The 18,791-nt window shown below is 44.5% G+C and overlaps 1 protein-coding gene across 3 annotated transcripts; it reads left to right on the top strand.

The window, feature by feature from the left end:
- Positions 1-542: 542 nt before the first annotated feature.
- On the top strand, positions 543-17,998 carry CLDND1 (claudin domain containing 1). Of its 3 annotated transcripts, none has more exons than XM_056340381.1 (6): positions 543-605; positions 1,101-1,268; positions 5,283-5,584; positions 6,787-6,894; positions 7,282-7,419; positions 7,528-17,998. In XM_056340381.1, exons 3-6 carry the CDS (start codon positions 5,296-5,298, stop codon positions 7,746-7,748), a joined length of 756 nt encoding a protein of 251 aa, XP_056196356.1. In that variant the 5' UTR covers positions 543-605; positions 1,101-1,268; positions 5,283-5,295; the 3' UTR covers positions 7,749-17,998. The 3 variants fall into 3 exon arrangements, with proteins under 3 accessions (XP_056196356.1, XP_056196355.1, XP_056196357.1); XM_056340380.1 differs by lacking the exon at positions 543-605 and adding an exon at positions 682-826; XM_056340382.1 differs by lacking the exons at positions 543-605; positions 1,101-1,268 and having other exon boundaries at positions 5,283-5,393.
- The last annotated feature ends 793 nt before the right edge of the window (positions 17,999-18,791 follow it).

Consider the following 18,791-nt stretch of genomic DNA (forward strand, 5'->3'; position numbering starts at 1 on the left):
TTGCAGACATGAGTTTGTTTATTCTGGGTTTTCTATGAAAACTTATGGCAACTACAGCAGGTCCAGGACCCCCATGGTTGGGACCATGATTCCTGATTCCCAAGCACCCATCTCTTGCAGGTGTGCAATTTCAGCATTAATCAGTGCCGCGCCTCACACAGGTACTGAGGCGTCAAGGGTGGGGCTGGGCCACCGCAGTTTGAGCCAAGCTGGGTCTGTGTTAGCAGCCAGGCCCTGCAGGTGTTGTTGGGGTGACAGGCACCAGGCGCCCCACGGGCACCCCACTGGTGGGCGAGGGGAGGAGGCGAGGCGGGTTGCCCAGCGGCGGGCACTGGGGAAGCCGGTGGCCGTCGAAAGGCGAGAGGGGTGGGCGACGGCGAGAGGGCGGGAAACTACAACTCCCAGGCGGCACCGCGGCAGCGCCGCAGGGGCGGGGCGAGGCGAACTACAGCTCCCATGGTGCCGCGGGGCCGGACAGCCGCGGCCGCTCCGGCAGAGAGCGGGAGAACTACATCCCCCAGGGTGCCCCGCGCGGCGGGGCGCGGCGCTGGGCACGGCGGGGCGGAAGCTGGGCGGCGGGGCCGGGCCGGGGGCGCCGGGCGGCGGTGAGCGGCGGCTGCGGCGCGGCCCGGGGCGGTTATTGGGGGCGGGAGGGGGCGGAGGGGCGGTGGGTTGAGGCGCTCTCCTGGGCTTATGCTGTCTGCCAACCGCGGCGGCCCTGCCGGGCGGGAGCTGCCCCTCGCAGGGCTGTCTCCTGAGGAGGCCGGAGCGCCCCGGGGGGCGGTCGGTCCGGTCCGGCTCGGCCCGTGCCTGGCGCTGGCGGCGGGTGAGGCGTGGTGGCACCTCTTGGGCGGCTGCGGCCGGGCCGGCTGCGGGGCTCCGGCGGGGGGCGCCTTCACACGGTCACTTGCCCCGGTGCTGCCCGTCTGCTGGGTTGATCGCGGTGGGGCACGGTGCTGTGGGCCTGAGGGCTTTTGCAGTCGGTTTTTTCCTACCCTTTTTAATATTTTTTCCCTTAACGAGTAAAACAGAGATTTCTGTGAAATAATTTCAAAATAAAATTATGATCTCAAACTGTTTGTTTTGCTTTCTACTTCTAGATCACTCTCCGTGAACCGGTGGTGTTGAAGAAACTGAATGAATGGAACAGTTAGGGCAGATGGGAGCTTTGCATTTCATGCTCTCCGCTTGCTGCAAACAACACTGTCTCTAAGTGACTTCACATCATTGGAGCTGTGTGTCCTGAGGGACTCTGAAGACCTCTGAAGGTAAAAAAGTGTTTGGTAGCATGCCTTCCTTACCCTCCCTTACCCTGAGTGTTAAAAGGAGGATCCTGTTCAGTACCATAGCCAGCCCTCTACCCACATTTAAACCTTCTCTTAGGCTTTTTGCCTATTCTGCTTTCCCAAAGAGCTGTCAGATTGCAAGCAAGTTTTCTGAAAAAATGCCAGCACACCAGACTTCTTCTTCTGTGATGTCAGGTAAAAGGAGCTTTTTTAATGCGGTGGCCCACTGTTGGCTGAAGGGAGTGATCGCTGTAACAAGATAGAAGTATGCCTGGTTTTGTATTCCCTTCTGCCATAGTACAGTAACTTCTTAAAATACTTACGTGTTCTCCAGTCGTACAGTTGATTTTTTTTTTTTGCCAGAATATCTGCTTTTATATTGTTCTGTGTTTTTTTATTTTTCAGCTCTACTGACTTGCCCTCTTTTGGTTGTTCCCCGCCCCGCCCCCCACTTTTGTGAAGTGCGTGCATCTTCTCATTCCTTTGAATGTTGCTGCTAGTTTGGCCTTTGCCTTCTCTTTTATGAGCTGGTGCTTTGAACTTTTTACATTCTCACTTCTTTTAAAAATGAGTATAATTACAATATCCTGTGAAGCACTTCTGCTTGAATGCTTGTTTACTACTGCCTTGGGTTGTCTTATATTTGTTGCATAGCTTAGTTTCAGCCATAACTTGTTTGAAATAGTTTCCACTGTTAGAATAAAATGTGCTGACAGGGCCATATGTACAAACCTTTTGTAAAAAAAATGAAGGTTCTTGCTGACACCCTATAAAGGCAAAGTATTTCTATATGTTGGCAATTGTTATGTCTTTATAATTATGGTTATCTTCAGTAGTAGTAATGTTATTTTTTCATAAGTAAGCTTATTCTAAGGCACCTCCTACGTATTGTTCTGCATAGAACCTTTTGCAAAGTGTGGCTGGCATAATCTCACAAACATGCAGTGTCTGTTTTCATGGTGTTCTCTGGTAACTATTTCTTCCTGACTGTGCTCACTACTCCCATTTAGCTCTGCCTGCGGCTGGAAGAATAGTTCCTTCTTCAGCAGAGCAAAGGACACCTCTTTTAAGTGGGGGTGTGTCTACTGTAAATGAAGATGCATTGGATATTTACAGTGGATGGGCAGGGTAGTCAAGTCTACTACACTGTGGCGGGAAGAACTTGTAGTTCAAAATTTGCCTAAAGTGTTGTAGAGTTCATCTTTTCTGTAAGTAGTTGGAAGCGTTCAGCAGAAGCGTGGGGGGGGGACACCTTTATTATAAGGAAATGGGAGTGTGCTCTTGCCTTGGCACTGTCTTGTCCATACTCAAAATCCACGTGTCCCATTTCTGGGACAAATGCCACACAAAGCCACCCACTAGATTTTGGGACTGTAGCCACCTCAGCTGCTTTCCACCTATCCTGGAGTTGTGCATTATAAGGCTTGAACATCAGGAGATAGCAATGTCCCTTTTACCAAATGGGTAATGAACACTGGACAGTGCTTTAATTTATCATTTGATGTTTAATCCTTTGTTTTGCTTGTGAACTGCTCTTGGTTGCCAGCTGATATCAACTCTGCTAAGTCCACTGTGTGCCGATGCACGGAAGGCTGCTGGAAGCCTGTCATTGTGTTTTAATGATGCTCTGATAGAAGTATTTCCAACACCAGTGCTCTGCAGCTGGCACCAGGAATGCTGTACCTGAAAGTAAGATTTTTGAGCCAGTTCTCTTCTTTCTGCATATTAGGTACAAAGTTGACTTTGTTATTGTAAGCATTTATATTAAAAGGCAATGGCAGCAAACCAATGGCCCAATAATGTCCTGCTTATGTTCTTTTTCACCAAACACTATTCTGAGGATGGAGCTTGTAAGTTCTTGTGATTCCTCCTTCCAGAGAGCGCCCTTTCTGAAGAGAGGAGTCTGTTACAGAGAAGGGTGCCTTTTGCAGTGAATGTGACTGCAACATAGTGGAAAATCCAGACCAGCCTGCTCGCCAGCCTGTTTTGCTTGCCCTGAGAGTGAGTTCCCAGAAGACCTGCTCAACTCTGAGCTCAGCTGGGCAGAGCCAGGCAACACAGCTTTGGCCCTGGAGATGCCACTTGCTCTGTTTGTTTTCTGAGAGGTTTGGGAAGGGAGGGAATCCCTCAGTGAGCTCAGTGGGGATGAACAGTGAGGTCAGATCTATACAGCAGCCTTCTCTCTTCCCTGTTCTACTCATCCAGTGTCCTGTGTACCTTGAGCTAGATGCTAGGATCTCAAAGGAAAGTGGAACTACACAACCAGAAGTTAAACGCTGCACAGAGAATTTGCTTTTATGTGTCTGCTATATAAATAAGCCCAGATACGGCGTTTTCACCCTCTCAGTATTTGTCTTGGCTCATAAATAATAATCCACAAGCTGTAAACTTTTAAGTACAGTAGTGGTATGCAAACTTGCAGTATTTTAAATGGGTGCTGTTTGTCAGTTCACCAAAAATCAATCCTGTCCTGCCCTGTTGCTAAGGCTGCAGTTCAAGGATAGACGTTACAGAGAGCGTGCCTCATTTAATATAGAAATTAAGCATAGGGAATGATATGGGTGCACATCTTTCTCCTCCCCAACCCTGTTAGCCAGTTTCAACCCAGTAAGAGGAGAGGATGGGAAGAAAAAGAAATAAGAATGGCATTGTTAGCAGCAAATATCGGTGCCTTTGAAACTCCCTGCTTTAATTTTCACCTTGTTTCATAGTCCAGAATTTCTTACTGGCAGGTCCGGCTTGAGCAGTGGTGTTTTCCCTTGTGAGTGTTGTGGTTTAAGGCATTTGGTGTTTCCAGTTGTGGTTCATTCAGTTGCAAAGAAACTAGACCAAAATATTTTGATTAAAGTATGTGGGAGAAGGGAGGTAGAGCAAGCAATAGACAAGAGCTGATTAGACAGTAGCTTGTGTCACCAGGCTAGCTCTAGCTGCTGAGTGAACTTCAATTGGTGGGATATTTTTTTCCTTTTTGTTGGCAAGTGCATCAAGCCTAATTCATCGTGATCCATAAATTTAATCAAGCACAGAAAATGCATTAGAACAACTGGCATCTGAGAGGAGTCCTCTGACATATTGCACTATCTGCAAAACATTCCATGTATTAGCAATTGATTACTCATTAAAGTCACAGTATTGTCATAAGTGTAAGCATGTGTGGTATCTCTATTTTCCCGTGCCTCCTTTGGCCCTGAATTCACGCCATTTGTGAGCACAACCCTGCAAAGGAGGGCATAAATGACCCCTAATACAGGGAGCCAGAACAAAGTCTCATGCTAGCGCATGAAGGCCTTTCAGCTTTGGAAGCTCTTGTCATCTTGTTCCCGTGGAGCAGGGCACCCCTGCTACGTTGGTTTAGTTCTTCAGAAATACCACTGTGTGTATTGTGGTGTTATTGCAGCATTTATAGTCGTTTCCAAATTTGTCTTTCAATGTGTGCTTCATGTTCTGTGTCTAGTGCCTAGATACATTTCGCTGCTTCCCTAAAGGCATTCCAGCACCTTGGCATGGCTGTCTTTTGTGAACAGTCTGGAAGAGCTTTTTTGGCACCTTGTAGTTCTTATCCTTGCTGTAAACACAAGCTGTGAAAGCCGTATGGGATGGCAGGCTAAAAATAACTCCTACCCTTGGTAATCTCTTAAGGAAAGATAAGTCTTCTGCCTGGGCCCTGTGGATGGATTCTCTGTGATTCCCTACAATCAGGATCACAGATGAGTGTGAGCTGTGTCATCTGCTCTGGGGACAGAGTTGCTGTTGCTCTGTCAGTTGTCTCAGAGAGAGCAGCTAGCGCAGTGTGGCTGGGAGAAGGGTGATAACTCGGGGATCCGGTGGATGCTGACTAGCTCAGCGTTCCTTTGATTCCAGCGTGTTGGAAAAGGAAGACGTGTAACCTGAGCGGACATTGCATAAGAGGAATGATGTCACAAGTTTGACACTGCTGGGATAACTTTGTGTTTACTGTCAGAGGAGTTACTCACTTGACCCTCTCTTTCCTTACAGCTGCAAGGGCGCCATGATGGATAACCGATTCGCTACAGCGCTAGTAATTGCTTGTGTTCTCAGCCTCATCTCCACCATCTATATGGCAGCTTCAATTGGCACCGACTTTTGGTACGAATACCACACCTTGTCCCCAGCTGAGAATGTTAGTGAAGCTGGTAGGAGCATCTGGGAGGAATTTGTCAGCGAAGAGGCAGATGAGAAGACCTACACAGATGCACTCTTCCGGTGCAACGGCACGGTTGGATTGTGGCGGAGGTGTATCACTGTACCCAAAAACTCTCACTGGTACAGCCCACCAGGTATCTCTGGAGTAATTAACACTTCCCTAGCTTGCCTGGGTGGTATGTGCTAAATTCCTTAGAACATACTCGTGACACTTTGTGCCTCCAGAAGGCTTATTTCTAGCTTACATGGTTTTGTTTTTTAATGAAGACAGTCAAAACTTTTAAAGAAACAAAAGGCAAACTGGTCTGTGGCTGTCAGTGCTGTAGACTCTGGATTTGACACATGATACTTGATCTGAATTTATTCTGGTATAACTTGGTTTTCTTTTGTATCTGCTGTCCAACTGGGGGTACAGTTAAAGTGGCTCTACCAGTCACTGTCTCTTTAGGAGAGGTCTTGGGATCCAGCAACAGGACAAAGATACTACTTTATCAAGGGGGCACTCGGTCCTTTTAGCTAGCTGTTCATTTTGGTTGCATGTCACAAATGTCCCACTGTTGCCTCAGTACATTATGGATTCCTTGTACCATAGTGCTGGATATAGAATGAAATATGTGTATTCTTTTTCGCTATGGTTGGGCACTAAAAAAGTGTGGTAAGCAATTATTTTGATTGCTTCAGAGTAGATTTTGGACACTTACTGTGTGTGTGAAGCCCTTCTTCGTTTGGAACACTCTTAAAAATGTGTTTTCAAAACACTTTCTGGAGAAAAAACATTACATGCATGAATATTTTTTTTCTCTAACGAAATTACTTTTGAAGGACGCTTAAACCAGCTCTGCTCAATAGTATTCTCAAAGCAAAATTTAACAGGGATAAAAGGGGAGACATTTAGTGTAAAGAAGGAAATATTTCTGTTCTTTAGATAGTCCTTTCCATCCAATTGTTGAATGAAGTGTTGGGTATGATACCACATTCTGCCCATGGAGATAAGCACAGCCTAGTTAAGGGACTCTGAGTACAAGAATGTGTAACAACATATTTGAGCATCATACACCATGTTTCTTTGCCAGTCTGTCAAGCGTGGCACAGTTCTCTGTGGAAAACCCAGGTAGGCTTGAAGATTCTGTATGTTTAAACGCTGTCCCTCGTTGCAGTAACCATGTTACACTAACTACATTATGGTAAGGCATCTTACAGATCGGTTTTGAGAGGTAATTCTGTTCTCTCAAATGGAACTCTGTGGAGCTTCCCAGCTCAAATGATTGGGAAAGGGACGTTGGGGGAGACACCTAATGGTAATTTTTTTATATTATTTTTTTTTTCCTCCCTGTAGAAACTGATATGACTACAAACTGCATCAGTTTTTCCCTCTCTGATCAGTTTATGGAAAAGTACATAGAGCCTGGAAATCACAATAGTGGCACGGATTTGAATCGTACATGTAAGTGTCTCACTTCTGGCAGGTGAATAAGTAGGATAAAAAAAGAGAAAGGACATTTCTCAAATATAATCACTGGTGAGGAAAGCATCTGTATCTTGTTCTGCCTTTATTGTGTTTTTACAGTAGCACGGGCAGTAGGTTAAAGTTTAAAAGGAAAACTTAGATGTGTTAGCAAAGGTTTTGCCCATGAATGCAGTATAGGAATCTGGGAGTTAACAAATTAAGTTCTTCGTACTTCAGTGGAGCCTTTGGTCCTTTGTAGCTATGAATGTAGAAAGTCTGACAAAGCAGAAGCAGCATGAGTAGAAAGGACTGTAAGATGGTAGGGGAAAATCAATTTCTAGTACATCTTCAACAGCTTGTCTTGTGTGTTTCTTTCACATGCAGATCTCTGGCGATTGCAGTTTCTACTGCCCTTTGTCAGCCTGGGCCTCATGTGCTTTGGGGCTCTGATTGGGCTCTGTGCTTGTGCCTGTCGCAGCCTTTACCCAGCCATTGCCACTGGAGTCCTCCATTTCCTAGCAGGTAGGTCTCCTGCCATCCAGCACTTGCCCTCCCTCCTCCAGAAGCTCGTAGTGACAGCCAGAGCACTTCACCAGCGAGCTTGTTGCTCTTTGCTGCTTCCTTCTCCAGGGCTTTGTACACTGGGCCTCGTTGGCTGCTACGTAGCTGGGATCGAGCTGCTCCATAAGAAGCTGCCCCTGCCTGATGATGTGAGAGGTGAATTTGGCTGGTCCTTCTGCCTCGCCTGTGTCTCAGCACCTTTGCAGTTTATGGCAGCCGCTCTTTTCATCTGGGCGGCTCGCACCAACAGAAAGGAATTCACTCTCTTGAAAGCGTACCGCGTGGCATAAGTGCTGCTGCTGAAGTACCATGTTATAGCCTCTTCTCTCCCCAACCCTTACTACTTTTTTCTTTTAGTCAGAATTTTACCTTGTACTGCGTGCTTCTTGCCAGTTGAGACAATTTAGCGTGCAGGCCCTGAAGACAAAGACCTCTGGGCTAGATGACTAAACTCTGCCAGAAGTCTGCAGAACTTGAACAGGGGTTTTTAAATTGTTGTTTTTTTTAAGAATTATTATTACTGTTATTTTTTAAGCTTCATTTCGTTGTTGACTATCGCCTTGGTTAGTTGTACATACCCCTTCCTAACTTTATTACCCTCTCAGCCTGGAAGAAATAGGAGTGGTGGTGTGGGGTGAAAGAGACATAGGAAAAGATGCAGGTAGGCAGGAGTGGGAACCTCGGTTCACAAATAATAAATAATCGGGAGCTGTCTGCTGTGTGACCCAAGCAGGCGCTACCTGCGGAGAGCACCCAAGAGACATGGGGGAACTCAGAAACCTCTGTTATGGAAATACTGTAGCTAAATCAGTTCTGTAGCTTAGCTTTGGGTCTCTTATTCTCACTAGTTTGCTACTTTTTGTAACTTCAGCCAAAATGGATGCAGGCAGAGCAGCTGGCTGTGGGAGTGCCTGCACAGCACACCATCCTGAGCACAGACTGTGCTTGCTTTTGCCAAGGAGTGGGATAAGTTGGCCCATGTGGAGGCTTGTGCTGCTTTAGCTACACTGCTTCCAGGACCCAGGCTGGTTTGGTATCGGCACTACATGTGATTGTGCACTCTAATCTTAACTTGTGGTGCTTTTGCTTGCTGTGAAATAAGGCTTTTCTTCCTCGTTGTGTTGAAAACGACCCCTCACAATTTTTTTCGAATTTCATTTAGTGTGTGTATATGTACATATATAAACCTAACTTTTTGTAAAGCTCACCTATTTATCCTATATAGCATACAACCGGGTTTTTTAAAAAGGTGCTGCTCTTTTCCCAACTTGCCCCAAACCTATTGTTTAAATGAAATAATAATAAGTAAAAAAAAAAGCTCAGAAACTTTCAGCATTGCATGAATCTGATGGAAGGGTGAGGAAATGGTGTGAAGGGAATTTTACTCGGGGAAAGAAAAGCCAATGTCCACATCATTCTCTGTTTTCAGGGAAACTTCACCAGAAACAGATGTTGGATTTTTTTTAAATTAAATTCTTGAGCTCCTGTGAACTTTATCTTTTCTCCTGCTTATCATTGGGGGGCACAAAACCCCATAATTTCTGCACATATTTCTTCTAAATCATTGCAACTCTAGCCAGACCGGGTGGCATGTCTTAACTAGAAAACAATGTTCCAAGACTAAACTGTTTACTTCTGAGGCCTTAACTCCCCTCATTTCTTTACTCCATGCTTAATATTAGAAGTATGTCTTAGAAGAAATAAATTTTGACAAAATGAGTAAGTCTGTGATGGCAAAGATCCTGTGAGATACTGTTAATGAGAATGACACAGAAATAGACATTTTTATCTCTCATCTGTTTTCATATTTTCGTTTGTGCCTTTTGTTATTTTTTCAGTAGGTGCTTCTACCCAGGTTGGGTTTGCTGGATCAGCAAACAGCCCTAGTCACAAGTTCCGTGAAGATCAGGGATATCTGCTAGTATCATTTCTTTATTTTTTTTATCGTGTGTGATAAGGATCAACCAACTTCTCCCTTTATTATCAACGTTGGAATCTTTACAAAATGAAACAAGGATGATGATGAAAACCAGGATCACTGAAAAAGCAGTAGTGGGCGGTTCAAGATAATAATCTTTCTCCTGCCGTTGAATGACTTTTCACCTTTCCTCCTAAAACAACTTCTTTCCCTCTCTACAACGTCTGGGTCAGTATTAACCCCGTGAGAGGGGATATGGTACTTTTGTGCAGTATCTGAGAGTAAATGAAGTTTGTGCTGCTGATATGTATTGATATGATGCTTTTTTAGAGTCATTAGTTATCTCCGACTTAGATAAGGCATAACTGCTCAGCTTGTCTTGTTCCTCATTTATCAGAAGTACTAGGGCATGCAAGCCTCAGCTTGGGTCAAAAGGACTGGAAGTTACTATTCTGCACTTTGAGAGGAAACACTGCTGGTTATTTTATCTAATACAGTTTGGGTGGGTTTTTTTCTTTTTTCAGGAGCTGGCAGACTAATCATATTGTGTGATTTTAATCTGAGCAATGGGGATTCTGTGCATTTGCTCTCTACTCTTGTATCAGACACCTGTTTTTCTGAAGTGTAAATCTGTTTGCAAGTGTTAACACTCTTGCTTCCAAAAGGAATGTTATGGAGGGAAGAGGGAATGTTAGAGGTGCTGTCAGTCGTTTCTTGATCATTTAACTACCAGCAAACCCAAGATTGTCTGTGAGATAAATGTTTCAGTTTTTCTCTGCCCTGAAGAGAAATTTCATTCTGAAATGAAGAAAACAGTCTTTAACTGATCCTTGATTTGGACCACGTAACTAAAATGGGGGTCACCTTTCAGGGTTTGGGGGGAGGGGGGTATTTTGGTTTGGGTTTTTGTGATGTGGTTGGGTTTTTTCTTCACTCTTATGTAAAGATTTCTTCATCAGAATGGATCTCAGCGGGAGGCAGATTTCATAAGAAGGAGGTCTTGCCCTGTCTGTCTGGGGTGATGGATCTACATATAGCCATCTTGCTTGGTAACTGTGTGCTTTGCTCAAGATGTAAAGTGAGGAAGAAGAGTTCTTGGACTGCTGGCTTGGGTCCATGAAATGGGGTTGGAGGATGAAAAAACAGTAGACGCTGAGGATGGAGTAATTCTATAAAAGAGAGATAGTTAAGCTCACGAACAGATGAGACAGATCTTGACCCAGAGCGGGTTGCACAGGAGGCCTTCCCCACTGGCAGATCCTTGTGCCATATTTAGAGGCCGGCCGTGTTCAAGAGAAGCTTGAGGCCTGGGCGTATGGTTGTGGTCGCATACCTCTATGCAAACGCAGACACCCTTGCTCAGAAAAGTGAAGAGTGCTCCAACTCTGCAAGAAAGCGGTGAGATCAAAGGCTGATTTGCGTTCCTCAGTATCTTGTGGTCTGACCATGGGAGGTGTTTACTGATACTGGTTCAGTGTTGGGGGTGGAGGTAATACAGATACATACAGTGAGATCAAAGTAGATGGGGGGGGGGAAGGGCTGTCCTTTTGTGTCTGTGTGCATAGGAGGAATGGCACACATCTGTAACACTGTTGTGTGGGCCAGTGAAAGTGAAGAGAAGGCATATCAAAGGAAAAGGAGAAACAAAAGAGGAGGAGGAAGAATCCCATCAGACTGAGAGTGAGAACTGAGGATTCTTGACACTGTATGGGATCAAGCTCCCAGGACTCCAGCGCGAACACTCCGTGTGGTGCTGTGTAGCCAGCATAGCAAAGGCCAGCTGCTGCTCCTCCACCACCACTGCCTTCCTGCCCACCCATGGCACCCTCACGGTGGAGGCATAAGCAAGTGGGTGAATTCTCCTCTTGTACTTAGGCGAAACCCATTAAAGTTCTGTCCCCCGAATCTGAGGTGGCCAAGCCGCATTTGTCCTTCAGACATGCCCTGAGAAAACAATGTTTGTTCTTCACAGGGTTGGGCTTGTTTTCCTGCCAGCACTGTGAAACCTCTAGGAAAGCAGGACTAGCAGAAAGCTGCACAGAGCAATAAAGTGTGTAGTCTAGGTAGCAGCCTTTTCTTATTTTAACTCAAAGTGATGTTTTCCCTGTCCTCTCCCCCCTGTTGCAAACAGGTCTGAGAAGAGGCTGGTCAGTGAAACTGCCAAGAGGGGGTTTATTGTGGTGACTGTAAAGACAGCTCCCACTGGTTTTAGAGGAGGGATCACTGAAAACAGGAGAATAATCAATCCCATTTTCCCTACTTTAATAAAAAAGCAGCATAGAGCAGACACAAAAACCTGTTTTGTTGTGTAAAGGGGACAGTTCAGCACTTAGAAGAAGAATATGTTGTGGCCGCAAGTGACAGCGGAATCTTGGATGACCCAAGAGGCCCTTCTAAATCTGTTGTGCCAGAAGTTATGTGTATTGATCTACTTTTCCTTCTGGATTGTGTGCTGGCCAGGTGGTCCTTTCCCGATGGAAGGTCTGTTGCAGTCTTTTTGCTTTACAGTGATAAGGAATGCCTCCTCTCCCCTCATCTAAAATGCTCTGAAGTGTGTTTTGAGAAAGGTGTTCGAGGTTTTTCTTTTTTCTGTTCTTTGTCACTTCTGGTTGGCACCAAATTACGTACCAGCTCACAGTCTGTTTCTTGCAGTGCTGTCATAGTTCTGTGATTCGAGGCAGTGACCTCTGAAAAGCTCTTTCCTGCTTGCTGGCATCGTGTGTGCTCAGCCAGTACCTGCTGTTCAAAGGGAAGTTCTGAACTGTCAGCATCTTGTCATCGTTGTATCTTGGGCTGATTGTCCACCTCTGTCTGTGTGTATTTCCAGCTTGAGTAGATTGTGTATCTTAACAGAGAGAGGATAACATCTTGAGGCTGCTGCGGCCCCCCTCCCCCCGTTTCCTCAGGAATAACTAGAGTTTTGAGCTATTGAGCTTTTTATAACCTGGTTTCTAATAGGAAAGGATCGAAAGTTTGTGTGTGTACTACTAACTCTCCCGTTGCTGCAGAATGTTATTCCTGCCCTATATTTTTAAACTACAACTTTCAAGACTACGGAGTGCAAAGTGAAGCCTTTGTTCAAGTTGGGATTCAGGTATGGCAGTGGAAGAATGGATACTCCGTAACTGGAAGCCTGGATGGGTGTCGGGATATGACAATAGCAGCCATAAGTATAATTTTGCATAACTAGCGCATGTCTGCCTAGTGATGCATGCCAAACCTCGATACAAACCAAGGACCACTGGAAAAAATCTGAGAGCAATAACGTGTTCTACTCCTGTCTCTCCTCCTCCCTTCTAAAATCACCATTAAAAAAAATAACCATAGGGACAGCGGTTTATTTATTGGTCAGGTTAGAGCAATGAGTGTCAGATGTCTCTGTGCTCTGTGACTTCTGTGTACAGACCAGGGTGAAAATGAGAACTGATTTTTGCAGAGGATCCAGGCATCTCTCTAGCCTTGGGTTTTCCAAGGTGAAGATTGAAAGTTTTCAAAAAAACTAGAACATTTTGTTTAATAAAAATTCATTATTATTACTTAATAAGAACCCTCCTAAAAAAAAAAATAGTGGTTTTTTTTTTATAGGCGGCTTTATTTTCCCAGCTTTCTCAAGTCTTTCATCTGCCTTTTTTTAACTGTGTCTTATATTAAATGGTTTTAGAATGTTATCTTTTTTAGGTTGAAGTTTACAAAGAAGATAATCTGTTGTATTTTGTATCTTTGTCACTGAAAAGGAAGCCTGTACGTATGTAACTTCTCAGTGGACCTACCCATTACATTTGTAATTTGGACTAGTTCTCAATATCAGACATGCATTTTTTTCTAAAATTTTGGAGTACCTATTAAAACAAAGGTTGATCCAAACATCTTTAATAGCCTTTCAAAAAAGTAAATAACGGGGAAGTCTTTCCAGAGCACTGCAGGACTCCTCCTAACTCCTTGTTATGACCTACCACATGTCTGGACCTTTACAATCAGTCCTTTTTCCACCCAGCTTCCACAGCTGAATGCGTGTGAGTATGTTTTGCCGCATGTTAACTTGATTGAGCCGTGGTTGAGGACCATTCCCCGTTGTAAGTTCACCTTTTATCCTCATGATAAAGGGGTTGGTACTACAACGCCCCTGTTGTTACAGAGATGGAAAAACCCTGTGAAGGTCTCCGGAAGAACCATCCGGTTCGCTGGCTGCCCGGAGGAGCCAGGGCAGAGCGCAGGGAGGAGCGCAGCTGCCCATACAGCTCCATCACGTTTCTGTACCCACCAGCTCAGCGGTGGAGACTTGTGTTAGCTGTGTTAGTGTTGGGTGTCCTTCGCACGGGGTCAGGTGAGCCCAGCCGTGCCGTGCCGTGAGTATACTCGTGGGCTAAGCTCCCAAATCAATACTGCACTCAATCACAGGTTTTTTCCTTCCTTTGAGGCCAAGTACAGCTTGTACCTTTAGCTAATTTGATTCTTTGGGAGATTCCTCCCGCAGAGTCTGGTAGCTGACACTGTTGGCTAGCTGCCCTTGGCAGTACCTTTTTACATTGAATGGGTTTTATGTAAATTCACCAAGAAATCTCATTATCGGAGGATTTGCCTGTGGCTAACACGTGTAAAGAGTGTCAAAGCTGACTGTGTGATACGTTGCTGACAGTCTGATGTGTTTATGCTGATGTTGATTTAATTGTTGATTGAATCCACCATTTCCTCACCGAAGTGATGTGTGTTTTGGAGGGTGGGCTGGCTGACACCAGGAGCGGGCTGCAGTAGCAGTGCAGAGCGGGTGCTAATTTTCTGTGATGCCTCAGCTCTGCCAGAGCCTTCCTGCCTGTGGGTGATACCGATAGCAGACGCCGGAGAACAGGTTCCACGGCCTCTCCAAATCCTTCCTGGCTCTCAGCCCTGCACTGGACCGTGCTCCCTTACCACTGCTGATTCCCCAATTTAAACAAACTACTTGTGGGGGTGATTTTTGTGATCCCAGTTCCTTACTCGAGTCATTTCTCCAACCCTTGTTAAATTGCTTTGGTTGAGAAAGGGGTGAGGGTTGTCTTCACCAGAAATAAGCTCTGCTTTCTGGGGCTGTGGCAGTCGTTTCTCTTGCAAACAAATCCCTTTTGCCTTGCACTCAAGTGACCCATTTAACTAGCTAGCTTTGATTTGCATTTTGATGTTTACTTCCACACAAAACAGCAGCAGCAGTGATATAAAACCACAGTGTCTGCCTAGTGCTAGAACTGCTTGGGTTCACTAAAGGTCTTTGAGTTCTGGAAAGTGATAAACCAGCCACAATGAGGACATCATGAGTGGTGTCAGTAGCGAGATGCAGCTGGCAGAGTCACCCCTGCCTCCCAGTGCTAAACTGGGAGGTGAGGCAGGAGGAGCTGGTGAGCGGGGCACGGGCTGCAGTGGGAAATGAGCAGACCCTGAGGGTGGGCTGCGGGTTCTGGAGCAGCTTCACCATCCTGCTGGAGCCACTGCAGTGGCTCAGGAACAGTGCTCAGAGGACTGGATCAGCTGTGGGAGGGACAGCATGGACATACTGGGTGAGGTTCCCCAGCCGGCCTGGCGTTGAAGAGGCGGCTGTAGCAGCCAGGGCGGTCCTCTGTCAGGAGCACAAAGCGTGTAGCATTACGGGAAAGGAAGCCAAAACTGTTCTGGAGCAGAGGTGTGTTTTACCTCCAGCCACCTCAGTGAGCTGACAGGAGTGTCATCATGCAGGTGATAGACTTGTTATTCCCCTTCCATGTCTCCTCGCTTCCTTCTCCCAGCTCCTACGCTGATTCTCCCCTCTCTTTCATGGCCTTTTTAACCACAATAAATAAACCAGCTACTCACTTTAGAGTGAATTGGGCCATACTCAGAGGACCTTAATTCTGTCCGCATCCCTGTTACACACCCAGCTGGGTGCGCCTGGAAGCCTGAAGCCAGCTCATTGGAAATGCTAGGCACAGGAACGTTTGTTAGGGCATGCAGCTATGGCCATGAACGCCTTTAGAGTGCTGGCACCCCTTTTTAATGTGGCCTAGATGCTGTTGGCTCTGCTCTGCCAGATGCTCAGTTTATGGTTTAAATTGTCTGCATCCAGTGTTTACAGAATGAGAAATAAGACCTTAATTTGCAGTAAAAGATTTACATAGTACAGTCTGGGCTAAAGGAGCTCTTGTTCCTGCCAGCTGTCTGCTTCTGTTCTGCTCCCTGTCCTGGGTCATCTTCACCCCAGGAGATGCCAGTAGGGAGCTGATAGTTCCTTGATATCAGGACATTGTTTGTGTTCAACAAGCTGGCAAGGCAACAGGGATCAACTGATGGAGCAAGAAAACCCCTGTGGTGCCATCATGCACGATGCCAAGATTCTGGTCTAGAGGTAAAGACAGATTGGGGGGAATTTTTCCACCCATTTTTCAGAGGCTGTATCATATATTCAGCTCAGGTTTTTCCTTTATTGCTAGTAATTTTTAGATTAACTGCCAGAGTTTCTAGAAATTATAGGAGTCACCTTTGTCTTCTCACTGAAAAGGAAGATTTCTAACAAAGATGTCACTGATTTCAAGCTCCCCAGCCCAACAGAAAACCCTGAGGGTTATTTGAAGCAGTGAGAAATAAGTGGGACAAAGAAGATCACGATAATGAAGAATCAGGAAGGTGAATTTCAGACAAAGGTCATGTTTTCTGTAGGTTTCTTATTCTGGGATGTAGTAACTTGGGTTATGCATGAAAGATGCAGGAAATACTTGTCCTTCACTTTGCTGTGTTCAGCCTTAGCCAGCATTGTGTGTTGAAGTTGTAGATGGTTGGGGGTATCCTGAGAGGAGTGGACAGCACCTCTAGAATGTTTAGAAACCATAAACTTCAAGGCAGGGAGCAATGGAGCCATTATGTAGAAAGAAAGACTTTTGAGTGGGGCAAGTAACTTTTTTTACGAAAGGAATTGCTATAGACAATGGCTGGTAGTTCTCCACATCCACTGGTGATAGGACAAGAGGTAACCAGCTTAGTTTGTAGTAAAGGAGAACTAAGCTGATGGACAGAAAAAAAGTGTTTTGGTCTAGGTATGCTTCATCCTGAGCTAGATGATTATTTATCATTTCAACCCTACACTTATATTCCCAAGGGCTGATCTGCTGAGTGTTACCGAGAGACACCGTTTCTGAGGGACTTTCTTGGCTTATTCTGTCACAGAATTATTTCTAAAATACAAATACCAATAAAGGTAACTGAACATGGACCCTCAAATGCTGTGAAATTTGGTGAAGATCCGATTACTTATACCTGAGACACTGGCTCAAGGAGTCTTCTGAAAAGTCACTTACATCGATTTTCCAAAAATGTTCTTAGATTATATTTATTTGAACTGTGTTTAGTTTGGGGGTTATTTAATTTTCATTGAGACAAGCCTGAGGAAACTTATGTCTATATGATTATTGTCCTTCCTTCTCCTTTATAACTTTAGAATCTTGGCTTGTTCAAGCCAGAGTTGCTGAAATACTGATTCTTAGAAGTTTCCTTTAAAGAGGCCTCATAGAGGACAGGGACTCTGCTATGTGTCCGCTGCAGGAGGCATCGCCATCCAAGTGCATCCTGAGCAAAATAGTGTTACAGTTCATGGTCATCTTACCCTTTTTTTTTTCTTTTTTTTTTTTTTAAATTGATATCACTTATACAATGAATGAGAGGTATTATGTATCTTATCTTCTTTATGTGATGCGCTGAAGCCTTATGACTTCTTTAGGTGATTTTGGAATGGATGAATGAAAGGCACTGGGACTTGCTCCTCCTGGTTTTAGAACAAACAAAATGACCAGCCTTGAAATCCTGTGGATGCTCGAATGATGCCGCACAGATCTGGTCCGTAAAATTCACTCATGTGTATATATAACTGGTTTGAACCTTGGTGTGGTGTTTTAAGGAATTCTGTTGGTGTAACGAAGCAGCGCTGATTTACTCTCTATGATACATCTCGGATTAGATTCCTGCCCCGTTGATGGCACTTCTTGTAGGAACGAAGTGAGACCACAGATGGTATTTGTATCCCAGAACTTGCAGTCTTTTAGACATTGATGAATTAGTTCATAGGGAGTGATGTAAAAAAATTGTCATAAGTAGGGAAATAAAGACAGATGTTTGATGTGCAGTGACATTTTTTATATTTGTTATGCTGAGTCAGGCTGAAATCAAAGAGGTCAGAAGAAGGCATCAGAAGTTAGAGATGACAGAACTTGGCAAAAACAAGGTTTAGAAAATTAAGTCTGAACTGCAACCAATAAAACTGATATTTCTTCTGGCCTTCCAGGAAAGAAGACAGCTTCATATTAGTGATACATTCATAACTGTTCTGAGACGGTATCCTTCTTCAGCTTGCTCACACAGAAGTACTCATGAGCTGATTGCCCAAAAACTTTGAAATTTACCTCTGAAAATGAAGGTAGTTAAGTAAGCTTTCTTCCTTGATACTGATTTCTAAGACAGAATTAATTATCTTTCAAATAGGAAATAATTGTTTCTCATCATACTGTTCTAACAATTGATTCTGCCCTACTTGAGTTGATTGTGTCTTACCAGAGGGGCTTTGTGCTTGAACTCACCTTTGTTCTCTGTGTCTTTATTTTTTAAGTAAAGTTTTTTCTACAACTGGCTTCTCAGATGAGTTCTTTGAAATCTTTCCAGCTTATGTTATTGAATGCTGCACAACTTTTCTCATAGTGACAAAAATTAATGAGAAGAGAACATTAAAATCATGAGCAGTTAAGCCCAGAGAAAGAAGAGCCCGGTCCAACTAGAAAAAATTAAATTTGGAGAGAGTTTCTAGCATGTCGATGTGATGGGCACTTTATGTGCTCTGTGGGTATATGAAGTAGGTAATATACTACTCATATTCAGTAGTTCCAAGGAAATGCTTGGAAGGACTCACAAGGAAATGTGAGTTCAGCTCTAGTAGGACCAGATCACACCTTTTTTTGAGGGCTTTAAATAAAAAAATTAAATAAAAAATTAAGACTTTAGCATTAGGTATTAATTTTGTTTCAAAATCTTGCCCTGAGTCTTATAGAAAAATACGAAGAAACTCTGGGACTTTGTTGCTTGTCTAGAGTCAGTGGTATAGGGAATTTGTTTTGAAACGATGTTGTGCTTTTCAGCATATGGAGGTTTGTTTTGAGGTTTTGTTTGGTTTTGAGGCAAAGAAAATCTTAGTCTGTGATTCTAAGTAAGAGAAATGTCTCCCCGGAGGTCACTGCACCAACACATTTAATCACTGGGATTACCTTGCTTTGTAGATCATCATAGTGCATTGAGGTTCACAAGTTTACCCTGTCTGAGGCTTTATCGTATGAAGGCTTATGAAAATATTGGTGAAGGGAATGTGTCAGCCAGTTGAAAATTTCCAATCCTTACTTTTTCACAAAGCACCTGTTAGTATCAGGCTTCCAGTTAA

This window comes from Falco biarmicus, chromosome 5 (assembly GCF_023638135.1).
Source record: "Falco biarmicus isolate bFalBia1 chromosome 5, bFalBia1.pri, whole genome shotgun sequence".
NCBI lineage: Eukaryota > Metazoa > Chordata > Aves > Falconiformes > Falconidae > Falco > Falco biarmicus.